The 27,398-nt window shown below is 37.2% G+C and overlaps 2 protein-coding genes across 11 annotated transcripts in view; one reads left to right on the top strand and one right to left on the bottom strand.

Moving 5' to 3' along the window:
• The window catches only part of CACNA2D3 (calcium voltage-gated channel auxiliary subunit alpha2delta 3), a 474,873-nt gene that overhangs the window by 49,727 nt on the left and 397,748 nt on the right, over positions 1-27,398 (bottom strand). The window lies entirely within an intron of this gene.
• LRTM1 (leucine rich repeats and transmembrane domains 1) lies at positions 579-20,687 on the top strand. Its single transcript, XM_064433242.1, has 4 exons — positions 579-764; positions 6,257-6,353; positions 16,746-17,342; positions 20,254-20,687. The coding sequence occupies exons 1-4, from the start codon at positions 579-581 to the stop codon at positions 20,685-20,687; spliced, it is 1,314 nt and encodes a 437-aa protein (XP_064289312.1).

The following is a 27,398-nucleotide window of genomic DNA, read 5'->3' as shown; positions in this document are numbered from 1 at the left end:
AAAATTTCTAATGTTTTTATAACTTTCTCTGTTGTTTCTCGACATGGAATCTTTTTGTTTACTCCACAAAATGTTTATTGCATATTTAAGTACTCTAAAATTATTTTAATACTTTACACATATTTTATTATTGAATCCTTTGAAATCCATGTAAATGTGCACCTACCTTTTTTAGCAGTTTGAGCTACAGAGCCTGATATAGCGTCAAGTACAAAATATCTCAAGCGCAAACTATCACTATCAGATTCTAAACAACAAGCTGGAAAAAAATCTTGTATTATTTATGGCATCTTACCTTTATCTTTTTGTCACCAAGTAAATGGAATGACTGCACACACAGAGACATTTTTAAGTCCTATTTAATTATTGGGTTTTTTATGTGAGACAGTTTGACCACATAAGATTTAGCAACACAAAGACTTCCTTCATCAGAGCTATTGTGATGCAGAATATAAATGAGTGAATTTTCCTTAAATGAGCAGTGGAAAACTGAAGTTTTGCCTCTCTACTCAGGAACCTCAAGCCTGCTACTTTCTTCCAGAAGACTTTTAGAATTAGTGGTGGAAGATGATGTGTGCATGGAGACAACCAAGCCAGAGGGAAGGCGGTGGCAAATGGTGTTTCCTGGAGGCCAAGCAGAAGCAGAAGGGGAGGAGATGCTGGGAAGCTGCTGTGAGGCCAAGCTGAAAGGGGAGCAGGATGATGATTGCTGGGAGGCCAAAGTTCATCCAAACTCAAAGCACCAGGGAAAGCTGAAGGGCTTGGTTTGCAGCCAAGCCCTGACAAACTGAACTGTGGAGGGCAGTCTGTGAACATCATCAAAAACCAGACTCCCTCTGACTCCCTGACACACATCTTCCTTCTGCAGGACTAATGAAGTAGCAGCAGGAGCAAGGAGGAAACTCAAAAAGGATACAAATTGAGTGTAAGCATAAAAAACCATAGACACTGGTGACTGGAAGTTCATTGCCTTTTCAGGATTCTTCAGAGGGGATGTTGGAGGGAAAGAGGTTATCTGTAAATTAGCATTAAGACAATCATCCTGTATCCCAAACTTTAGAGGAGAGCAGCTGTTGTTCTGCCAACACTGTGACAAAATCTCCCACAGAATTCTGCTCACTTACCCCAGGATCAGCTTTGTGCACCAGGAGCAAAGCTCAAGGGAGGTACCTGAGAATCCATCTATAACTTTTAAAAAACCCAAAAAAAACCTAAAACAAACCTCTCATAAGCCTGGTGGAAGGTAGCCCCTGGGCATGCAAATTTACATTTAGTGCACTTTGCTGGACAGGGAGGTGCCTTTCTCCTGAGGAATGCAAGGAGTACAGTGACAGAAAAAAGGAGTGGCTTAGGTGGCCCAGTTTGAAAAGAAGCAGGGCACAGCTCAGCCCTGCCTGGTGTCTGGAGAATCCTCCCTGTAACTTTTAGAAAATACCTTACACCTGCCTCATTCCATTGTTAAAAGGAAAAAAAATACCAAACCAAAAACAAACACAGGAAGCCAAAAAAAAAGGGAAAAAAAAAAAGAAGAAAGCTGAGTAGTACTACTTTTAGCCATAGGAAGTTTCAGCAGCCTGCAGGAACAAGGCAAGAATCATGACAGAGGAAACTCTGCTGGTGGCAGAGCTTTTATGAATTCCTATGAGCCTTCAACTTTCTTCCAGCATCTCCTAGCACAACCACTGCTCTGACAAATAATTCTGAATTCCAACGGTATAGGAAGCATGTGAAGATTGAAATCTGACCACAGTAATGCTAAAATAATGAAGCAGTGAGAGTATTTTTATAACTCCCTAACCATTTTTTAGTTTTATATGGTTTTCTTGCTATTTGAGTAGTACCCATGACTGAAATGAAAAATAGGAACGGTATGTATTTGTAAGCACTTTTACAAATCTTAAGGGAAGATCCAGGACTTAGTAAGTTCTCAGAAAAAGCTTTACTTCTCACAGCTGAGGTCCTAGTTCAGAGCAGCACAGCCAGGTTACCTTCCCACCTCAGCCAAAAGGCTGTGGATTCAAGCTGGAAATTAAGGAACCCTAAAGGCTCAAAGTCCAGACAAAGAGCCAGAAATTAGGATATTTATCTGAATATCCTGTGACTGGATTCTCTTAGGATGTATAAGATTTTCTGCTTCCACTTGTGACTAAAACACAACACATTCAAGCCTTGATCATATTTTATTTGCAGACTTGATACTGGCTACTACTTAAGCAGGTTAACAAAAAAAAAAAATCATTTCTACATTTCTCAGTATTGTGAGAAGGCTGACCTCAGACATGGGCAAAGCTTCTATCATGATTTCCAAAGTGGTTTGCCCCTCCCAAACTGCAATCCTGTAATAGCAGAATGGGTACAAGTTGTCCTGCTGCCTGACAGAATACTCTGGACAAGACATTGAAGATAAATATTATGGCATCCACAGCAAAGTGAACTCATGAGTTTTCTGTCCAGTCCCCCCCTCCAGGGGGAGGGATCGGACCAAATCCAGCATTTCCTGACTACAGAACACACTGAGCACCAACCACTCCCTCTGTGCTGCTGTCACCAGGGGATTTGTGTCCACACAAGGTCTATGAATAAATGGAACCTCATTAGTCAAACAGGGCCTGGGACACTGAATGAGCAAACACTGACATTTCATCAAACCACATCATTTGGAAATAAGTCTTGGATCTCTTATTTACTGAGTCATAATAACAAGAATGATAATCTCTACAAACTGTTTGTGCTATACTGTGATTAGCAAATTACTTTGAATTGCTGAAAATATGAGTCATGTTACTTGAAGTCAAATAATACATCAGAAGGACCCCATAATGAATAAAAATCTCCAGCCTTTCAACACCATATCTACTGGGTGATTCAGAAATCAAACGTTTACTGTAATGCTCCAGAATAGTTCTCATGTTTTTATTTTTCTAAGATCATTACTTGAACTATGTTTTTGCTCTTTAACCATGTAGTGATAATCTACAGTTTTAGAAAAGGACAAAAAGATTTATGTGTCCAAAAGATTCAGTGCACGTATCTTTATGTGTTTGAAATTGAGTAGTACCAGGGTATTCTGCAGTTGCAAGTTCAAAGAAAATAACACCGGTGGATTTACATTTTTGATTTATGTTTTTGTCTTTTACTGAACAATTTAAATAAAACTGTAACAACAAAAGATACAGACTTTAAACTTTTCCATTAAGAGTATTTGCAAAAGCAGATTTGCGTGCCCGTTTTTTTCATTTTTGGATCAAAAATGTATTTTTATTAAATGTCCGTGTAGAAAAGAACACAGCTGCATCTTGGTTCAGCAAAATAGGAGTTAGCATTTGAGCTATAAACTGGCATTCTTGGAATCTCCTGAACTGGAGGTTTAAACCTGTCAGGAGTAGAAAGCAATCTTAGACTAATAACACTGAGATTTTCCAGTATACTGAAACAGAAATTTTCTTCTCTTTCGTATTCTCCTACATTTTATGTCTTAAATAAAAAAACACCGTCTTTCAAGATGTGTTCAGTATATTGCAAATTCCTCATTTGAAAGTCAGTTTCTAAAACTATGGATTAGCACTGGCTGTAATCTGAACATTTTCACATTTACTTAAATTTATTTCATAAGAACATTTTATTGCCACGAATTTAAAACATGGCCAAGAAGTGTTAACTATACCTCTCAGCAATGACCTGCATTGGGGAAATAAATTCCCCCTCTATTGGGGAAAATAATTTATCTTTTGCTTTATTTAATGTGTAGAAGTTCATGCCCATGAACTGGGAAACAGCTAATGCCATCCAAGAGGCCAAGCAATCAGGGTGGAATGACAGCTTTCTATTTACTTGTCTTACCAGATTTCAGGAAAAATAAGAAATCATCATCTTCTGAATTGCTACATAAGCCTGCCTAAGTGCCAGCAGAAATGGCTTATTTAGAGGTGTTTTCATATTCCTGAAAATTAGCCAACAGCTTATTTTCTTCATTAGAAAAATGTAAAATCACCTCTTTAAAGCCCAAAATACAAAGAACAATACATTGACTAATCTAGGACCAAACACAAAATTAATAATTGCTTTTAATTGATACTTCAAGAAAAAACTCCAAAGAAATAAGGCTTTTAAAAAATGTTGAGACTGATAAAATTAGAAGGCACTGCCACACTTTTAAAGTTTTTTAATAAAATGTCAGCACTGCCTGACACCTGTGTGCCAAGTCATGACCATAAGTGAACTTCTCTGGGTGAGTTATTAACTCCTGGATATAGTGCAAGTGCTGACATGACTTTCACAATAAAAGTACAAATGGACCATACTTCACATAAACTGCTATCCAGGTGCTTCAACAAGTAGTCTATTATAATTTATATACTAATGATTAGCAGGATTCAGCTGTCAATACAGTCTTAAGGCATATTTTAGAAGTATAAATTGTGAGTTTTGAGGGAAATCAATATAATGGGCACCAAATGTAATCCTCTTTAATGTAATAGCTTTGAAACAAATCAGGAATGTTTCTGAAAGGGAGATGTCTGATTATACATTAAACTAAGGATTTATCACACAAAATAGCTTCTCTTGCTAATAAGTAGCCTGATGGGTGCAAATTCAGCTGGGGCTTGTGCCTGGAAGGTGTTGAGCACTGCTAAGGGCTCAGTGAGGTCTCTGGGGGTTAAGGGATGCCCAGCACAGGATAAAACGAAACCCCTTCCAGAATGGAGAACACAAAACCCCTGAAAACTCTGCTCAAAGGAAGGACTCTTGGCAGGACTTCCCGAGATTGTGCTGTTGTATAGAGGCAAACCTTTACTGACTTACAAGGAAAGTGAACCCTGAAAAGGCCAGGTTTTTATAGCTGCTGAGGCACATAGCAAAGGCTGGCTGATCCTGGTGGCCTTTCCAGAAGCACTTATTTCACACTGCAATCAGCAAATGTTGGGCTGTAATTCTGAAGCCTCTATCATATTCCTAGATATAGGAATATGATATATTCATGATATATCATATATGATATGCATACATCAAAATGACTTTGAAATACCACTTTCCAAAATGTAGACATTTATAAATGGCAAATTTTCTCCAGGAAGTTCTGCTACAACACATTTATCAAACATATTTAATTTCCTAATTAAGGCAAATCCAATAAATTATTTATTTTTCTGTTGTTTTACAGAAAGAATGCTGGAGCATAATTCCAGAATTAATACATCTTAGCACATCTATAATGGAAGCAAACATTGTCTCCTCCATTCTCTCACAGTACAGGGCTGATATGCCCTACACTAAGGGAAAAGCCCTCCTTACTTTTATTTGATACAAAGGAAATCAAAACCGCACATTAAAATGCAATAAATTTTAACAAACTCCAATAAAGTACATTTAAACAGATTTAGTTTATATTCTTATATAGATTTTTGTAGTAAAATGACACAAATGGCCTCAAAAGGCAAAAAGAGAAGGGTCTCACAAAAGTTCCCCTGCTTTATTCTGTTTTTAAGTGCAGACAGAAAGCATCTATAGGGATGCAAGGCTCTGACTCTTGCATGTGTACAGATATTTTTATACTAGGTTGACTTCACAACTAAGACTCCTTTAATTCAATGAGTTTAGGTTGTAGTGCTGATTATGCTCATACCCACAAATCAGAATTTTGCCTGAGTTTCCATGGGAACACTATATGTCCCTGTTTTCCTTTTAGAAAAGGCTATGCCTGTTTAAAGAGGACAACATGTTTTAAGTTATAATAACTGGAGCCAATACTTCCTAATTTCATTACTAGAAGAAACATTTACAGCAAAACTTCTACCACGGGAAACCATTGTTCAGCCCATCTCTGAAAACCAGGAAATAGCAGCATTGCCATTGCTTAAAATGTGTTAACTGGTCTTCTATGTATATAATAATCTCCTTTATAAAACGACAGCATTGCTCATGTTTTATAATTTTCATATATAAGGAAATTATCATATGGAATCTGAACTTCTGTGACACTTCCATCAGAGAACATCTGCCCATGAAGACAAGGTAGGTCCAGGGTCTGAAGTAGTCAAGGCTTAGGGCTGTTCCTGGTCTAAAGACACTCTATAAATTGGAATTAAAATCAAACAGATTCTCTTCTTCAGAGCAATTTTTCCACCATAAGTTTAGCCTAACAAGAACTCTAGAAACCCAAGTCTGACAGGTGCCATCATCTGTCCAAAAAGGTGTAAAACATTTTGAATCTTTGAGTGGTGTATTTTCTTCACCATTTCATAATATTCTTATATAGAACACCAGAAATGATGCGCTGTATTCACACTTGCAGTTCAAAACCTATGTTGATGGAAAGGTAATATATTTCCCTAAAATTTTAGGAGAAGAACCAGGTATAAAGTCCTAATTAGGAATATTTAAAGAGATGCCTTGGCAAGAATGCTGAGGCAGTATAATGAAGAGGACTGTAGGTGGACAGGGCTTTTTGCTGTTATAGTTTAAATCTGCACTATGATGAAACTGAAACATTGTTCTACATTATTAATTTCACCCAAGTTCCATTTAGACAAAGTATTACAGAAAATCAAGCATTTAATCAAGCAACTTCCACTTCTTTCTCAAAACTTTTTCACATTTTCAATGTAACAAAAGTCTGCAGAAGTTTTAAACCAGGTATCTCTTTACTCCAAATCCAAGAAAGCAACAACATGCAAAAGTATAACCAGCTGATGGCATTTAGAAAAGCAGAGAGTGTTCACTTTCCAAGGAAAAGCCTGTACTACAATTGCTTAAAATACAAATATGTTTGAACACATCTCCAAATCACCACAAGCTACAAATTACAGACTGCTCTGCTCTTTCTTCTTTCTAACAGGTTCGGAGAAGAGAAGCTAGTAGCAGCAACTAATGAAAACCCTTTAAGATCTTAATGGCACCAAAAAAACTTGAGGTATGGAAATTATTATTTCACTAAAGTTAGGCACATGATGATAACTTCACCTTCTAAAAGCAGTCAACCCACTCCTCCCACAGAGCACTTTGAGGAGGGAGAAGTCAGCAGTGCTGTTCTTTGAACTCATCTGCTCTAACTCTGCTGAAACACAGAGATGGAGAGGAAATGCACACTGTCATTTTGAACAGGGAAAAGGATAAAAAGTCTCAGCCAAAATATGAGTAACCAAGCTCAGCCCTGCCATTATATTCCAAAATAACAGACTGCAGAAGGAAATAAGAGCAAATAAAGATGAAAATACACCCTTTTTTCTTAAGAGACCTATGGCTTTATAGACAGAGAAAGCTCAGCAAGGCTGGGGACTTTTGAGACCCTACCATAAATTAAAGAATAACAAAATAGAAGTGCCTTTGTGTTAAAAGGCATTGTATTAAATCATAATATGTATTACACCTCTATACTTCAGCATCACCCAGTGTTGACACAAAAGTCAGATATAAACATGGAAGACAAAAAGATGACATGAATATTAAAATGTTGTCTGAATTTTAGGGCTAATAATACACTTTTGTGCTGTACTTTTAAAAAATTTATTTTCTCACAGACATTGCAGCTGTTGTCTTACATTTGTTGTCCTCTCAACTAATGCATGGGCTTGAGAAAAAGTTCATCCTTCAGCACTTTAGGGAACAGTGAAACAGAAGCCATGGTTAAAAACTTAACAATAACTTTAGGTAGTGCAAACAAAAACAAGGCATAGCTCAGTTACAACTGTCAGGACTTCATAATTTATACCAATCCTAAAATATTTTTCTCCCTACTCAGCAGATAGCCTGCCAGCTATTTGGTATGATCCTCCTAAAAGATCTGTTAAAACTCAGCAAATAATTTTCCTTTTCACCAAATGAAGGAAAGACAATTACACACCGGACATACTTTATAAATTGTAATCAATATTGGAAAAAATATTCTATTAATGAGAGGAGAAACCATAGAATGAGGATCTTTGGGGATTCTCAGCATGAAAGAGGAAACCAAAACAGACACACAGAAGGACATACAGCCAAAAGAGACATAATAATACAGAACAAGTTAAAAGCATGTAAGAATAGTGAAAACATGATGTTCCTTAATGATTTCAATCTTTAGTAACCCTTACTTGTCACTTGGTTATCCCTCTCATTCATGTTGCTCTAATACTGCTCATATAAGCTGCACATATACATATACAGGGATTTATTAAAGTTCCTTTTTATATTTCACAGCTACACTTTTGGGAGTTGTTTTTTTTTTTTTTTTTTTTTAAATTTAAATGGCTGTTGTTTAACTCCTGAATACATTTTCTCACAGGGTATCTGAAATCTGTACTCATTGTCCCAGTGTTTCTCTCCCACATTACACTTTTAGAATCAAGTTGCACATCTTTTAAGAGTTATGTTTACGTAGAGGGATCAAGAGGTTTAAATTTCAGTACCTATTAAATGAATTTAATTATCCAACCAGTTCCATTTGGATACACTGTTACTGTTCTTCACTAATCTATAACAGATTTTCCAGTATTGTAATTCTCATTAATAAAATGCCCTCTGAAAGAGTATTTTTTTTATTTTTAAACAAAAGTCTTCTCAGTAGACTATTTTGCTACTATTTTACAAATTCTAAACAGAAGCATCATTATCCTGTATACTAGCTGAGTTTCCCAGGGATTTATCCTGTCTGAAAACAGCAGAATTAACTAAACTTGAGTCATGAGAAGTCTATCCATACACTTGACTTACCCTGTTACGTCATTTAAAACATTGCGTGAAGAAAAAAGGTATTTTACAAACATCTTTGGTGTTTAAAACTTGCTGACAGACTAAAAAGAAGAGGGTGAGGAAAGGATAACAGTGTGCTACGGGATCTCCAGGATGTTGTCAGAGCACTGCTGGTGCCTGCAGCTGCAGCAGTTCAAGCAGTAGGGGTGGCAGAAATGCAGAGAGGACTGGACAGCTCTGCACTGCCTTGTAGCACTTATCTGTTGTTGAAATGAAGAGCAGTGGCAGCAGGCAAAGGTATCTGGCTCATCCTGTTCACTGGATCCATATAGGAAAATGTTCAATATCCCTTCTGTCCTTGTGAGAGCAGCAAACACAGAGATTCTGGGAGCTGCCCATGGATCCTGCCCAGAGCTCTGCTGGCTGCAGCTGCTACACACTGCAGAGGGCACAGGCTGGGAACAGGGACCTTTGAAAGAGCTGGTCCTTCACCTGCTGCAAGGCAACTGAGATTCTCTCAGGAGTTAGAGTTTCCTTTTCCCTTGCAGCAATACCTCATCCAATGGAATTGCTCCATCCCAGCTTGAATCCAAAGCTACTGAACACGTCAGTCCTGATCCAATGAACGCTTACATTCCATTGATCATTAAATCCACCAAAATTATGTATTGAATCCTTATCAGCTGCATAATTTTAATGTCGGGTTATTTAGGACCTTGCTAAATTAATGAAAACAAAAATAAGCCTCCTGTGGATATTTTCAGTGTTGCAAAAATTACAAAGGATTAACTATTTGACTTTTTACTGCAGCAAATGTCATCCCTGCTTCTGCAAGTTTGTGTTCAAGTGACTGCTAGGGCAAAGAGAAAGAGTCCTTTGAGCCCATAAACACAGGAGTTGCCAACATTTAACAGTGAGTTTTACTGAACTACTACAATTTGCCTTAAAAGCACAAAAGGAATCAATGAAGTATGAGTTCTCCTTTGTAGCACAATTGGTGAGCACCAGCAAAAGAAACTTTTACTGCACTTTAAAATATTTCTTCATACACTGTGAACATTTCAAAACCCTTTTACAGATGTTGTTCAAAAAAATCTTTCCAATTCTTACATGAGCTACCCTAGTAAATCAACCACTCAGAATGCACAGGAGATTTATATCCTGGTCTTAAGTTTGAGTCCAGGGTGAGCTGTGACCATGAACAGAAATTCTTATTAAATATAAAAAGGAAACAAAATCACTAAGTAAAAGCTTAGAAAAAACTTTGATGAAGAATAAGCTATCTACAAAAATAGCAAGTGATCTCAATTTTTTAGAGAGGACAAAAAGCATCTAAAATGTGAAGATGAAACAAAAAGTACACCTGTACTTATTTTTGCATGTCTTTTTTTTCTTTCCAGTTTTATTTCTTTCATTTCTCTTAGCTTAATGTCAAGCAATATTATTTTCTATTTGCAATAATGGCACAGTGAGTTCATTAATTTACTTTTACTGGAGATACATTCTATCTATGGATGCTCAGCATGTATAACAGGTGGTTGACATTAGTCAGGAAATGATTGAAAATTGAATCTGCACTCCCCTGCTGCTATTTGTGATGGAACAAATACTCTGCTGACACTTAATCTGCCCCTTGCTGCAACTTCATCTAATTTGCAATTAAGGTAAAGAGGCCCAGCATCTTTATTCCCTGTGCTTCTCCTCATTCTGAAAGCCTTGCATCCATCCTGGTCATTTTTCTACGTACCAAAGCACACTTCAGGCTGGTGTTTCAGCATTTTCCACTACGCCCTTCTCAACTTCACATATTTCCTCTCGTTTAATTATGGGAAAACAGCACAAGCCACATTAATTTCTAAAAGCATTATTAGAGTTATAATACCACAACAAATCAATGACTGCACTACCTAGTGGATTGAAAGTTTTCAGAGGAAAGGGAAAGGGAAAAAACTGCAGACAAAAGACTGACCCAAAGAGCTGTTTACAGATTACGAACAGACCTGGAGACAAACACCTGGATATTAATAGTGAAAGAATTTTCCAGTCCAGATCAGAAAAGCAGTGTGGGGAAAAGCAGAGCTCTGACCTAGGCAGGTTCTCAGCCTGGCTGTCCCTGGTGCCCAGGACACAGCAGCTCCCTGCCACTGCCAGGCTGCCCAGCCACCCCATCCCCACCTGGAACACAGCATGTTCCAGTTCATCTCCACCACTACTGCATCTCACACTCTGGCCTCTCCTAGAGGTGTCAGAGGAAGGTGTAAAAATTCCCATAAATAATAATTATGGGAAAAAACTGCCCACAGGGAAAGGTTTTTCTCCATTAGTTGTGTCATTAGTGGTTGATTAAAGCCCTTAAGAGTGAAAGTTTATATCCCTTCTAAATTATTTTTTTTCCCCATGAGGTAACTGTGGCTCAAGATTATATATGAATCCTACTAATCTTCTGGCCCAAGGATAACTTTCAACAATGCATTTCATAGATTAATTACTCACTGTATAAACAAGTACCAGATGTATCTAAGTAAGGCAAAACAAGCCACTGGAAAGGAAAAATTGGGCTCTTCCCCTGTATAAAATCACAACTCTCTGCCTGATTTCTTGTTTCTAGAGCTGCACAACATTTCTTCCCACCTGAATGGGACACCATCAAATAACACCAAACTCAAATAGTTCAGAGACAAAGAAATCATGGTGTCTCCTTATGCTGTGCCATAACCAGCATTTGACATTATTAAATTCTAGCTGATATTCCTCCCTTCTTATCCTGAACAACAAAGGATGTCTGAAGAAACCCAAAAGCCCACCTCTCTGGAAAATATGGCCTGATTTTTAAGGAATAATCTTCCTTGAGCCAAATTTAGTTTGATCCATTGGCTTACACTGCTGTTGTGAAAAGCAAGCAGAAATAGGATTCAGGGCCTTCCTCTAAGTTTTGACAACTTTTGAAAAGCTAGTACCCTGCCAGGAAATATTTGAGAGAGTCCTGAGCTCTCAGAGTACAAGGAATACCCTTGAAGAAAGAAAAGCATGAGGGACAGTTGGGTGTCTTTTGCCCTGCCACCTTTGCACATCATTGTGACTCATGGGAAAGGGCACAGCCTCTCTCCATCATGCACTACTGTATTTTTTAAAGTGCCAGTCAAAGGGGAAGAATTTTAACAATAAAGGTATGGGCTGTTTCACCAACAAATAAAATTTTTTTTTTCTTTGTCCTGCACCAAAATGAAGAGGTTTTTTTACCCAAAGTTTCATTTTAGGGTCATGAGCAAGAGCTTAGCTGTTTCACCAATCTGGAGACACACATTAGTAAAGAGAAAGCACATGCCATGTCCCTGAAAGTATCTCAGTTTTAATTCCTTCCCACTCAAAGCATAAGGAAAATAAATCTAATAAAGGGTATGTATAGGAATTGTCTGCTGTGGTCTTGGGAACATTTTTTAATATAATTGTGTCTGCCTGGACTCAATATACAATGCAATGGAATCCAAATCCTCTAACTTTTAAATATCTGAAATATTTAAATTGTTTCCTTTCTGCTAGAGTTTAATTAACATAATGTTCCTCTGTAAAAGAGATGATTCTTACACATAGACCTCCTTTAAAGCAGATGGCAGTAATTGCTGCCACAAAGAGTTTGCTGGCAAAGCAGAGACAGAGCTGCCCCCTCAGCCAGCAGGGATCAGATATTAGCTCATGGGGCTTTCTTGCTCTTTGCAATGGGAAACATACCTTGCTACAACAAGGCACAGGCTAATTTAAGAGGCTGCAAAAACAGTTGCTGTACCACATCAGACAACTGAAAAGAATCCTGCTGGTGGTTCAAAAGGCCAGAAGTAAGAGTAGGTTTCATGGTTATCCTGTTTCTGGCAAATCTCTACCTGTGACACGACTGTAATTTTCACCACATCAGACTTCTCTGTCACAACCAAAGTTTTATTCCTAATAAATGGGAATAGGACATGGATTATAGGTTGGGAAAACTTCTGTTTACAAAATATGTTCATTCAGAGTTCTCAATATAAGGAAAAAATAGCCACATCTACATGAAAAGCAAATTGACAGATTTAATCATATGTTTCCAAATCTGAACGCAGCATGAAGATTTTTTAAAAAGTAGTAGCTTCTTATATCATGATTCCAAGTAAATAAAACAACCTCTGCATTATTGCTGGAACTGAACCTCCCACAGGGCTTAACTTTCTGTGACCTTGTCCTGTGAACATCTCTGTAATATGGTGCATACTAAAAATAATACAATTATAGTTGCAAAGACTTACTAAAATAGGAAAGCAGTTAAGAGACATTCTTTAAGCCCACTGTTACATGAAATGAACTGCAGTGGGAGCTTGTATACCCATCTGGTCAGCAAATATTAGTAAAGATGGAAAAATAACTTAAAAAGGAAATCCTTTGAATTCATAAGCCAAATAAAATTATAGATACCAAAGAGAATTTAAAAGCATCTTATCACACAAAAAACCAATAATATAATAGCTATTACCTCCTGCAACGCTAATCAAAAGTCATGAAAAGAGCTGCCACTGATACAAGGGATGAGTTAATGCAAGGAGAGCGGGATGTCATCTCAAGAAAAAACTACCTGACCCAACTTTATTCTTTGTAAGAGTATCCATAGTTTACAAGGGTACAACTTCTAAGGAAGATGCTATTTTATAAGAGACCTTTTTACATTTAATTGTGTCTCCACTAAAATGATTCATGGGTATTTTTTAAGACAGGTCTTAGAAAAAGCAAATAAATGTATCATGCTACAAAAGTTAAAAAACTGTTTTGCTTTAATCTGACTTAATCTAAGGTAGAGTACAATTGATCTTTAAGCTTCTCTCCCCTTTTTTTGTGAAGTTGGGGTTAACCAGGATGACTGTGGCAAAGGTTATACACATTTGTAGTGTTCCTCCACAGTAAATCCCAGGCTTCACCCCACATCAAGACAAGGTGCCATCCATCAAGAATGTCAAGGACAGTAATGTCTGCTGCTCACAGTAGTAATCCTGGAATCCTCAAGATGAACAATCACGTTTACTTTACAGAATGAGGATTTGCCTACTTTCTCCTTCACTGTTCCCATGTACCCACTGCTCCTCTGGGTATCTTGGCTGATGTCAGAAACAACAGAGCAAGGCACAGGACACTGACAGGCACAGCCCTGCCCTGAGCCAGGGGGACAGAGAGCTCAGCACAGGCTTTGGAAAACCAAAAGGTACCTATGGAAAAGGAGGGGTTACTCTCTTCACAAGGGTTCATAGTGACAGGACAAGAGGAGAGGGACACAAGCTGCTCCAAGGAAAACTCTCACTGGATAAAAGAAAAAATTATTGATTTTGAGTAACACATTGGAGAAGGTTGCCTAGAAAAGTGATAGAATCACTTTTACTAAGTACTCCTGTCAACTATTACTGGAAATATGAAAGTCTCAATTTGACAGGACTCTGGATGACTTCTGGTAAAGACCCTGATTTCAACACCAGTTTGGACCTTGTGATCTGATTTTTCTAGTACTCCTTCTAGATAACTGCTTACATCATATAAATTTTGACCTGGAAAGTGAGCTTTATGTGATCTTTTCAAAAGCACCTAAAGCAGAATTTGTAGCCAAGAAAGCTGGATTATAGGTCTGAAATGTTTTGATTGCACAACTTCCCTCTCCATAGGACAGCTCATAGATGGAGTGATCATATGGCCTGGAAAAACTCAATTATATACAAGATCCCTCATGCCTTTCAACACCTCTGAGTTCCATCACAGTCACAAGTCATTAATCCTTTTATTGGTGTAGATGGCACAGTATGAGTTCTACTGAAGAAATAACAAAGAAACAAGCCAAGGCACCACACATTAAGTAAATTTTAGTACAATCTGCTACATCTTTCCAATATCTTTGAAAATAAATAAACTTGTTCAATATTCATGGTGACTATACCAGGATGTATTTTTATGCCATTTTTATGGAAGGAGCCACTGGTCCTGCACTCCCAAGCAATAAAATCCTGTCAGCACAACTAATGGATGTCAGATGAATAAGCTTAAAAGAGCAAACAAGGGCACTGTCAAAACCATGTCATCAACCCACAGGACTATTTGTAGTGATATTATACACTCCACTGCCTCCAGTCACAGCCCAGGATAATGAAAATCCATGTTCAGATCTTGCAAAAATTGACACAGCCTGGCTAATAACCCACCAGAATTCAGAATCCATACTGGATATTAAAAAGGCAGCTTTATTTGTTATGCTTTGCTTTTGATGGAGATTAAACAAATTGAAGAGGCGAGGTTATCAGGTCATTATTTGTACATTACAGCTGTTCAGTCAGAGCTGGACAGACACTGCTTGCATGGCTTGTTGTCTGATTAAAAGGCAGAATAAGTCTCTGAGAGTCATAAAGGGGGGAGAGGGGAGAATGTGATTAAGAAAAAAATCAAAGGCTGATAGAGTAATTGAGTAGAAATCATTGCACTTCTACACAAGTCACAGACACCATCTAAAGAAACCTCAAGGAAGGAAACTGGATGAGCACGTTAAAGATTTGAAGTGGGAATCAGAGCAGTGTCTGTCACTGTTCTACATCAGAAATCTGGACTGAAATCTTCCACCAGGGGAAGAACAAGCAGAGCAGAATGAAAGGTGAGATCCTCAAGAATTCAGATTAATAATGCAATATTTCTGTTTGCAAAGCATTTCCTTGTCAAGCAAGAGTTTATTTTTCCTCTGCATTGGAAGCTGTATTCCTGAAGCCAACTGTTGCAGAACAGTGTAATGAACTGAAAGTATTGTTTACCTTGCATGCAGGAATGCTGGATTCTTTCAAGTGAATTTTATGATGCAGAATTCAGTATTGCAGAACATTGTGTATAATTTTAATATAAATATTTCATTTCTGAGAGAAAATTAATGAGTAATTTGTTCCTTAAACTGGAGTCTCAAAATACAACTTTCATTAATATATTTACCATATTTCTTACTATGATCATACATTATTTCATCAATATGGTATTCCATGTTAATAATTCACATTCGATCTCTGTAAGTCAATAAACAGCAATTACTTTGATTTCAAAAGGTTTCAAATAGCAACTAACTAAAATGTTTTCATTTTGAAAAAGTAAATAATAAAAATTATTTGAAGCATCTCAAAAACAATGTTAGAAAAGTATTCATCATTCTGACTTTCTTTAGTCAAAGAAAATCTAATTATTCTATACTCAGTTTTTTAATGTTTCATTATATGCATACAAACATAGCTTTAAGTACTTTGTTTTCAAAGTTAAGATCATTAGCAAGACATAAAATGTAAAAACTTTTTTTTTCCCATTAAAACCACCTCAACATCAGGGAGCAGCAGATAATTATAAATATGAAATATTACTAAGTACTCCTGTCAACTAATTTATATTTTCAGAAGACTTTTGACAAATGTCTGGTGACTGTGTAGAAACCTGTATCTGTGGGAAGTACAGGGGCATTCAGAGAAGAAAATTAAATCAAAAAGAACAAATTGATATTTTAAAGGAGAATCTTACAGGATCTGAATTTCTGACAAAGTACTGCTAATAGTTTTTATACTATGTCTTTGAAGCTTGTAATTCTTTTAATGGTACAATGAATCAATTCTTCCAGCCAGTGATATTAGTAAAACCAATGAAAAAGAGCAGTTCTGCTTGTAATTCTTCAGACACAAGATGTCTTAAAGTTGTTACTACCATAGAAAGGGAGACATTTCAATTTAATAATTTTAGAAGAAACTGTCACATTCCCTTCAAACATCACTGCTCTGCTGATGGCAAATTCTCTTGAAAACCATTTATACTTAAAAAGGAACCATGGGAAGTACTTCATTTTAAGACCATGGCAGCGTTATCTTCATTCTCCATTATAGAAGTACTTCAACAATATCTGTAATTTACTTATGTGTAATAAAAGAAATGCACTCTGTGGTATCTACATTATTGTTTATTGTGGAAGTGTATACCTTCTGGCTGTGTTTATGGCCTCTGTATTGCCTAAACACAAACATTTTAAACTAATTTTAAATCTTCTTTCACTTGTGATACAGGTAACTGGCTTTCGGTTTGGAGCGTCGTCTTGTTGGCACACACAGTTCACAGCTGCCCTGAAAAATGCCTCTGCTACACAGCCTCAAAGACTGCAGACTGCAAGAACAGAGGACTTACTGAAATTCCTGCCCCTTTACCTCCTGAAATTCAGATACTACAGTTGCAGAACAACCGTATCTGGAGAATCAACCAAAATGCATTCACGGCAACGCCGTTACTCAAAATCTTGGACTTGTCTAATAATTCCCTCTCAAGTGTGGCACCTGGCGCTTTCCAAAAACTGAGGTATCTACAGGTTTTAAACCTAACCAGAAATATGATTCATTATATAGAAAACAAGACATTCAGTTTCCTCCCACGCCTAAAAGAACTGGACTTGTCATCCAACAGCATTATTCGATTGCCTGAGACATTTGGAAACAGCACAGGGAATATAACATTGCTCTCTGTGAAGCATAACAAACTTCAGAAAATGGAAAGAATTCTGCTGGAATCACTTCCAAACCTGAAAGTGGTTCTCTTCAAAGATAATCCCTGGCAATGCAATTGTAATATCTTTGGCATGAAACTGTGGCTGGAGAGTTTTCTATACAGAGGTAAGGAATTTTTCTCATTACATAGAGTGTACATAAGAACATTTAGGCAGCATCTAACTAATCTTCACTTCTATGGCTTAAAAATTTACCCCACACTGTAGGTCACTTCCTCAAATAAACACACTAAACTATATTCTTATGCATAGGTCAGAATGTAAGTGCTTTTGTAGACACAGGTAGCAAACTAGAATCAGAGAGGAACTTTGTAGTAGTGCCCAGAGAAAGAGCAAGGATGCACAACACCCATACAGCAGGTACAGGTGCGTTCCATAGTGTGTCAATTCAGACATAGACATTTCTAAATATAAAACAAGTATAGTTGTGAACAAACACTTGTTTTAATTCTACCAACATATTTTTGCTGGAAACCAACCTACTGTTTTAAAGCTTTTTACCTGTTGCACGATGGCAAACATCAAGACAGATATCAGTACTGAGCAAATTTTAGAGAACACAGGTTTCTAGTTTTTCTATCAATTATGACTTAGTAGTTCTTTAATATTTTATTAATACCTAGTTTCACTTCCTATTTTGTTGTTAACCAGAAGAGGAACTCAATTCTTTGCCAATTTCCTGACAGAAATGTATCATGGCATCACACAGGGAAAAGTGAAGTTTATAAATAGTAGTGGGAGTATTTTGGTCACACCTGCTTTTAAATATATTCATGAGTTATGCTGTGAAAAATATGACATGATTTAATTCTAAAAGAATTAAGTGTAAGAAGAAATTAATTTATTTCTCCCAGGAGGTATGTTCAGACTGAGAATTCAGAACAGCAGGGTAATTTTCTTTTTTCTCAATCAGGCTTTGATGCTTGCATGTGACCAAAGTACTGATTGCCTGTCTCTGTGCCAGAGTGGTGTGGAGCCTGTGCAGCACAGGAGATGTGGAGATGGTCCATGTGGCCTGAGATTGATGGACTGCCTTTTGCAGGGATCAGAGCTCTGCAGCCAGCTGGAAACCCACACTGGCTATGCAGGGACACAATTACTACTGCAGTGGTCTTTGGGTGAGGTAAATTTCAGAAAAGACAAAATGCTAAATTCCTCTCAGCAATAAAATCTTCATATCTTGAATAGATAAAATATTACTTTATCACAGGGCTTTAGTCTATTATGCTGGAAATTCAGCAGGGATTGACTTCTCTGTGTAGAAGAATGAAATGATCCAAGATAAATACATCAGATTATCTTAATTACTCTGCCAGCAGCATAAATATTATAATTTACTTCAAAAAACAATGTTGTCTAGAAATTCATTGATGTCCTTCCATCTTTCTGAACACTGTACAGATTAATTAAATGAAGTGACACAGAACCTACAAATTAATTTTTGCATCATGCTTTAAAGGAAGTCCAAGTGTTATGTTCTCTTCTGTGTTTGTATTTCCCTAAAATTACTTGTCTGAATCACATGAAGAAAAATTAGCTACATTACACAATAATGTTTCCCACTACTTATATGACACACATGGGATGAAACTCCACACTGGCTCTGCAGATATTTCTTGTATGTCATAACAAAGCAATATAAGTCCAGAATATTTGAGTATTTTTAGCTGAATCCATCCTGGACAATTGACACTTCATGCATACTCACAGGAAATTACAGAGAATGCTTCAGTTCAAGAGGAACACCAGGGTTCTGTTCCAAGCACACATATTTAGTTACTTAAAACCATGAAAGGATAAGAGTTGAAGGATTTGGAGGTTTATCTATATCCATATTCAATTTAACACATTGAAGTTGTCTAGAACCATACTTTGGGTTTCACCATTAAAGACCAAGAGACCTGCTATGCTCAAATCCGTCCTGGAATATCAGCATTATTTGTGGAGTAGTCTCCAGATTTCAGTTTGGGTCCATCTGTATTCACTTCTTTCTCAAAGTCTTTTCAGGATGAAAATATCTATGCCTGGCTTTAGCTGAAAAGTGAATTATTTTGGCGAGAGAAGAGAAAGAAATTCAGTTGATTTGATTAGTTAATTTTTAAACAATATAGCAACATTGATTTTGGCCTTGTGGACTCCTTGACACACCATACCCCTAAAGCCCCGTGCTCTGACTGGGCTACATTTGGTGTATTCTCCTCTACACACTGAGGAACAACCACGTGATTTACCAGGACTGTGGATTCCTAATTCTCTCTCCATTTTACTAAAAACCTCCTTGGGAAAGCTGGTTCTAAGCAATCATGAAATTTAGCATTTGAGCAGGGTAATAGATTGATCAAACTCAACTTACATCCATAAAAGCACAGGTAACCCAACTCCTGATGAACTGCTTCTTGAAAATCCTCTTACGTGAGTTTGAAGTGTAATAATGTCACCACTGACCTAATTGAACAAGAGCCTTTAAAACATACTATAAATCTTTAAAAGTATGAAGTTGAAACTGATTATAAATTTACCTCATGTTTATGTAAATTTTATATTAAGGTCATTCAGCAACTATCAAATATTGAGACCATTGTTGCATTCATATTTTCTGAAAAATCCCTTTTGTCAGGATTTTTCTCCTGGGAAGCTGAGAAGCCTCAGAGAAAAAGGAAAACAATAATTATGTGATTTGCTTCTCCTGTGTCTTACTCCTTTGGAATGTGTTTGGACATTGTTTACCAACAGGTAGTTGTTTCACTGGTTTCTGCTGTGAATTGTGTTAACTTATTAGCCAATCAAAGTCAAGCTGTGTCAGGGCTCTAGAAAGAATCACGAGATTTCATTATTATCTTTTTAGCCTTCTATAAGTATCCTTTCTGTATTCTTTAGTGTAGTATAATTTAGAATTCTTTAATATATTATAGTATTATAAAATAATAAAATAGCCTTCTGAGAACATGGAGTCAGATTCACCATTCCCTCCTTCATCAGGGAGGAATACAATACAACACGTTGTTTTGTTATTTCAGGAGGAATTAGCGACGGCATAATCTGCTCAGCGCCAGGCGTTCGGAAGGGGAAGGACCTCCTCAAAGTTCCCTACGAGCTCTTTGGGGCCTGTCCTCTGAGGACAGCTCCCCTGCAGCCGGCCAGCAGCCACCAGCACGGCTTTGAGCAGCGGAGCTGGCCGAAGCACGGCCACCACGGCGAGCCGGGGGACGGCGGCCGCGGCGGCTGCGAGCCCAAGGCGAGGCCCAGGCCCGTCAGCCTGCGCCATGCCATCGCCACCGTGGTCATCACGGGCGTGGTGTGCGGCGTGGTGTGCCTGATGATGCTGGCAGCTGCCGTCTACGGCTGTGCCTACGCTGCCATCACGGCCAGGTACCACAAAGAGCACCCGGCCCCCGGCAGGCAGCACGGGACTGCCGAGGAGAAAGAGCTGTTCGAGAGCTCTGCGGCTTGAGTTGCCTCTGTCTTTGGTTTCTTGGAAATAAAGCCCTTGCTGCAGCCTGGAATCTCAATAGCGTTGTTTTAATACTAATTACTGGGGTTATTTTCTTTTTTTTTTTCTATTTCACACTCTTTAAAAACATAAGTATGTCTATTGTTTGGACTATCCACTAAGACTTCGTATAGAACAACAGAATTTGTTTATTTTGTGTGTGTATGTTCCAAAGTCACCATTTAGGGCTGAGTGTATGAGGTCACAAAATCTTGATGTAGTGAGTTTAACTAACTCTTGATGCAGTATTATACCAAAACATGACCTATGATACACATACAATCAGTGGCTGACAGGAGTGATGCTCTGGAAAGAAAAACAGCAAATAGCCATCTAGCTTAGTTTAATTAGTTACATTTGTACTATCTTAGAGAGTACAAATTACTATTCAATTCAAGATGTATAAAATTGACAAGCAGTTTTCAAACCAGCTAATCTGTGCACTGCCACTGATAACATAAATGTGTTAAAAGTGTTTCCAAAGATGTGTTTTTAACTTTCCACTTTGCCCTAGAAAGCAGCAAATAAACATTACATTAATTTCCTAACTTAGAAAATAGGAAGCACCTTCTAACTATTGCATATAATTTTTTAATTACTTGGTAGGGAAAAAAGAAGAGAGCTGAGAAAATATAGAAGGAACAAATGCTACAGTACATTGGATACAAGCCCCAAAAGGAGTACACAGAGTATACCTGAAGACACTGCCTGATATCTGCTGGCTTACAAGCTTGCTACAGACTTTTCTGAAGCCATTTATTCCCAAATCCTCACACAAGTGCTCCATTTTGCAAATGCCATGCTGCAGATGCAGCTCCCATCACAGAGCTGCCCTTCAGCAGAGGATAATGTAGCTGCATGTTTACACGTCCTCCCTCTCAGAGGGAACATTCAGCTGGATTCACTCAAGGCTCCATCCTTACTCTCTGCAGAGCTCTTTCGCCATCAGAGCAAATCAGAGCCAAAACTATCTGAATATCATAAGTTTAGAATTCCACAAATATTTTGAGTGTGCAGAGATAGTTATTTTAATGGTTCTTAGAAATTATTTGAAGTCAACCAACAGAGATCAGGAACTCCATTTACCTTTTCCAAGACTTGATGAAATACATTTTAGGCTATTTGTAGCAGAGATCTTGTGTGCCCCCCTACCTGTCCTCACTGACAGGGACAAAGAGCTGTCCAGGTAGCCAGTGCAGAAATCAGCATTTTTTATAGTATTGAGGAAAAAGGCCATGGAACATTCTGCAAGAAGGGCAAGGGGAAGCTGTATCGTGGCATTTGGAGATCTGCACTCTCCTTCCAACAGACAGATTCTGAGATCAAGCTTTGTAGCTGTCCCAAAACAGCTTGGACTGACTAATGGGCTCTGTGGCAGGAGTCATGTAACCCTTGCTCTTATCTACTTTGTAATAATTGCAACCTAAATATTAAAGCTCATTCCTGCATCTCTGTTACTTTCATGTCCAGAGAAAATTAAGCATCTCAGTCTTAATCTAAATCTAGCAGATATTGAAAACAATCAATTACTGTCTGTCTTTTCTTTTTTTTTTTAACTGCTAAGTACTTCATATCATTATTAGGCTGTGCTCATTCTTGTCTGTCCTGAACTAAATGAACCAAGCCGTTTCAAATTTTTCCTGCAAGATCACATTTTCCAAATTTTTTTCCTCCTGCATTCCCTGGAGCTTTTTCAGTTCTTCTATATCTTGTTTATAATGTGGTACCCTAGACTGGGAACATTACTTCAGTTGAGACATCATCAGCACAACATTTTTAGAATATTTATATATTTTACATTATCTTAATATGTACAATATTTGTATTAAGGCTCTTTAATCTGATCTTTTGATGTTTACTTTCTTTTCCTCATAAATATTTGCTAAAGCTTAACAAATAATCTAATCTACTTTTAGAACTAAGTCATTTAAATATGTAAATCTACATTTTTTTACTCTTTTATCCATTTACTGCCACAGCATTTTGCAAAGCAAAACACAGTTTTTCAGATACAGAAGATGGAAATAAGACAGGATTGGATCTTATTGCCCAAAAATGAGTTTGGGGCCATGCCAAATCACTGCTTTTCCACAGTGACAACCTAAAATGAGCACAGTTGTACTCAAAGTGTAGATCCTGAGATGAAAGCTAATAAACTCCCAACTCTAGAGAGATTTCACCCTCAATGTTTCTAACAGGCTCAGACACAGCAGCACAGCTTCCATCACAAATCACTTCACACTTCTGGCATTTTCAAGCAAAAGAAAAATAAGAATTGACTTGGTATCTCCTAGTCAGGAATAACCCAGAATGTCTTCCTAGTCCTTAAAAAAACAGACCTAGCACCAAAAACCTTTCAGACTTTCCTCATTGTATCATTATTCATATATTTAAAAAAAAAAAGAAAAAAGAAGAAGGAAAAAAGAAAATGAGGGAGAGTCAATGAAAGGCACAACAACATTTAAAGAAACTCATTCTAAGCCACATTGAAGATGCTTTGGGGATTTTCAGGCACACACAAAGCTGTAAATTGATAGGGAGTTCTGCCAGAAAGCAAAGTATTAAGTATTTCCATTAGATCCCTCTGCTGTGGGAACGGAGTGAGCTAACCCAAGCAAAATCCGATTCTGTACTTTCTAAAATGCTGTTTCCCAAAGGAAAAAACAACAAAAAACCCCTCCCAAAACAAACAAAAATGAAAAAATCACAAGGAAACTTTTAATTTTATATTTATAAGCCTGTATGTCATAGTTACCATGCTAAAAATGTTTGTAATTCAGAAATCCAGTAATTTCTAATGATAAATTAATAGCAGAAAATGAACAGAGAGAAGTATTAATTCAATTATTTAATAAAAGTAAAATATTTATTTTTCAGTAGAGGAAACAGAATTTTCACCTACTGATAAAGAGAGATAAAAGCTACAATTTTTTGTCTATAAAAATTATTGACTACAACAAGTGGAAGACTGAATATAGGGAATCCCCACAAAACTGCCCTGAATTTATAAAGCTTAGTAATGGACATCTGCCACTGAAATTATTTGTCTGCACAGATTTATTTTTCAGATAAAGGATCCTGAGAAAGCTTTGTTGTCCTTCCAGCAATCTCATGAGAGTATTATAGTAAGCACAGTATTTCTTTTCTAATCTCTGTGAATAACACTCTTCCCCATCAAAGTCAACAAAATATCAGGACATTCTACTCTGCAAGGCATTTGCAAAGGCAGGGAAAGCACACATATTGTTGCATTCCTACCTTTCATATAAAAACTCAATATATTGCTTTGTTTGCAGAAAAATTTTCTAAAATTTCATTTTAGAACAAAAATTGAAGACTATAATACATCCATGTTCTTTACAGAAAATGACCACTAGCATCTATATTGAAAGACACAAAGTTTAAACTGAAACATAATTGCTTGCCATATTTGTCTTTCCATTGAGAGCTTGCAAGAAGTCAATCAAAATTCAGCTTCATTATTCTCTATAGTACAATGTCCAAACAGAACCTGGATCTTTCTTGAATATCAAAGTGGCACATTTAGTGACACTACACATAGCTTATCTCTGATTAACAATTAACAGGAAAATAACAGCCATTACAATAATCTAACTTTGCTGCCCAGGAGACAAGGACACAGGCTTTAGTCAAGCATCCAAAAAGGATGCCTATTTTTACAACTTGGATCTTTTAATTTGGCCAATAGTGGCATAGCAAGCACTATCTTCAGATTTGTGGTACGTCCTGAGTTTGTCTTACCTGAAATGTGGCTGCATGTGCTGCAGATCATGGGGAAAATGGGCAGCAACAGCAGCCACAGTACACCACAGCAGGGGAGAAGGTGTAGGAATCAAAAGCCCACAAAACAACAAACCAAAAATACAAACTTGACACCTCTCTCCAGTGGAAGCTCTGGTTGCTCTCTTGGATTCATTGCAGAGGGCTCCCTCCATGTATCAGGATGGTGGACACTACATGCTCGACTGTAGTGTCGACCTATTTTACAAAAGCTGTCATCCTCATTTTAAGATAAAACACAGGAGAAAACACTGTTAATGTTTGGAAATATAGTCCACTGAAGGGAAAGTAAATTAATCAGTCCTCAGTATTTACTACATTTAAATGGTAGTAATGTATTCATATTTGTGCTTGCAGCTTCAGCCTTGCTCAGCATTATTTCAAGTTACCCAAAGGACCCAACAGCTCATCTGCTGCCTTGTTCTGTGTGATTTGTAATCAGGGATTTATTTTGCTGGCAGCAGAACTCTTTAGCAAAATGCCCTTAGAATCTCATATCTATTAGATCACAAGGATCTTCCTCCTCCACAAATTATGTAGAACTGAAACCCAACTGACTGACCAACAAACCCCAACAGCAAAGCAGAAGTGTAGAAGCAAAGAGCAGATGCTCTCTGCCATTTAATATACATATTAATACTAAATGTGTTGGGATACATCTGTGAAAGTCCTGGATTCTCTAAGAACAAGTGGTGAGGAAAGCCCAAGAATTAGATAAATACAGGTTAAATTCTCAACACCAGCAGTGAACTACCTCAAAAAAGCAGAGGCACTATTAAACTATTCCACACACAGATCCGATATGGTGAAATGAACTGAGAAAAAAATGCAATTGAATATAAATGCCTGAATTGTGAAATGTCACTGACTTCAGCTTCCCTGTTCAGCCCATGGAAAGGGACAGGACTTCACCACGTGCTCCAAAGCATCCAGTGGAGAAGTTTTCTTCTCTCCACACTCCTCCTCCAAACCATCTTTCCCAAGCAATGGCTCCCAACATGTGAGTTGCTTAATGTTAGGCTGTACAAATACACATCTCAGTTTTCCTAAAGCTGGAAACATTAGTCTGTATACCAATATAAGATTTATGAATACAAAAACAATATTCAAAATGAACAAGAAACTCTGGAAAAACACAAAGTCGTGGTTTTCACCAAAACATGAAAAACATTTTGAGGGATTTGCTAAATGCTACTGCTGAATATAATATTCTGTGGCTTATAATGGGGAGTAAAGGTTAGGTAAATCACTCTCCTGCCTGACAAGGAAAGCATCTATTTTAGAATGCCTCAAAAATTTGGTTGGTGTGTCATTATGATGACATATTCATTTTCCCCTAGGCCTCCATATTAAAATGCAATTTTATAGATGGTATCATAAATTTTAAGGACTGTATACGGCATTGACATTTGCCTGAATGTTCTTAAAAATAATATGAAAGCAATACCTGTGAAAAAAATAGGAAAAATATGTACCAGAAGAGCAGAGCAGATGTACTTGCTCTATGTGCTACTGTAACACTGTAACATCAGCAGATTTCAGTATTTCTGGAACTTGTACAGTATCTGCCACTTCTAGAAATATCAATAGTTTAAATTACTTTTGGTCAAGTATTTGAGAGTCACTTTGTTAAAAGAGAGATGTGCACGCAAACCCAGTTTAAATTCATTTTTAAAAAAACCTGGATGAAATGTTGAGGTCACATAGATAAAAATATTAACACACCAAAAAAAAGGGGAAAAGGGGGTGAAAACCAGAGTTTTTGTGTCATAAAGGTATATATTTTCAGAAATAAGGTGCACATTTTCCCCCATGAATTTTTAAAAGAATCTTCCATAATTAGAGCCTAGATCTGCACAAGTCTCATTTACTGAAAATCTGGTATCTTCACAAATCTTCCTTTTAAATTGCTGTCCTGTAGAGTCTGATCTAAACAGGAAGAATGAATACCTGAAGTGTGACCAGCCTCAGTATAATTTGTATTTTAAAAGTAATATGAGATTTTTGTTCTTTCCTAATTTCAAGGCGCAGTTTGACTATCTTAAACAGGAGGTTCATCAGGGTCACTTTCCTCTGGCCAGGATAGAAGCATTAAAAATTGTGTGCCACTTCTAACAAATCAATGATTAAATTAAGTCTTTACTATTTCTTATCTTAGTTTATGGATACGAACCTAGAAGGAGATGCTAAAGCTTCAAGCTGATTCATTCAAAATACCTGAGGCCTCTCAGCATTTTGACTAGGAATATTTAACATGGACTAACTGAATTTATTGCTATACTAAAGTTGGGTTTTAAAGTTATATAAAAGGGAGAACAAAGAAAGTTATGGATGAGGTCACTTGCAAAAAAACCTCTCTCTAACCAGGGTTTGGAGAAAAAAAAATCCTTGAATTTGTATATGGGCTGGTTATAAAAATAAAGGATCAAGTTTGAAAAGTTAAATACTGGAAAAGTTAAATACTGGATCATGGCATTACTTGGAACAGTTTCTTTGGGAGAATAAAACATAGTATTCTTGTTTGCATAATGAGTATTTTTGGTAAGAGCATTTAAAATCCCACTGTCAGTGAACAGAAGAGGACTGCTCCATGATGACTCTTGTTGGCTTGCTTCCATCCCTGCATCTTCTTCAGAACTCTCTAGGTGAGCAGTAACTTTAATATTTTTTTTAACTAAAACATACTCATAAAACCATCATCTCTTGCCAAAAAATGGAAATAAACACATACACAGCACATAGAAATCCTATGCTGCACTTATCCAGATGCCTCTATGTTTGCCACTTGAGTCAGCATCCAACTCACCATGCAATCTCAAAGAATACAAGACTGGAATGCTGAATTCTACCAGCATTTAGCAGAAATGTACT

The sequence above is a fragment of the Passer domesticus genome, chromosome 9, assembly GCF_036417665.1.
Source record: "Passer domesticus isolate bPasDom1 chromosome 9, bPasDom1.hap1, whole genome shotgun sequence".
In the NCBI taxonomy this organism is placed as follows: domain Eukaryota; kingdom Metazoa; phylum Chordata; class Aves; order Passeriformes; family Passeridae; genus Passer; species Passer domesticus.
Note: the sequence above shows the minus strand (reverse complement) of the source record. Positions and strands in the feature narration are given on the sequence as shown.

Coding starts and splice junctions, on each gene's coding strand:
- LRTM1 (XM_064433242.1), top strand. CDS start 579: ATGGAGACAACCAAGCCAGAGGGAAGGCGGTGGCAAATGGTGTTTCCT. Junction 765..6,256: donor AGGGAAAGCTGAAGGGCTTG/GTTTGCAGCCAA, acceptor ATTCTTATATAG/AACACCAGAAATGATGCGCT. Junction 17,343..20,253: donor GGAGAGTTTTCTATACAGAG/GTAAGGAATTTT, acceptor TTGTTATTTCAG/GAGGAATTAGCGACGGCATA.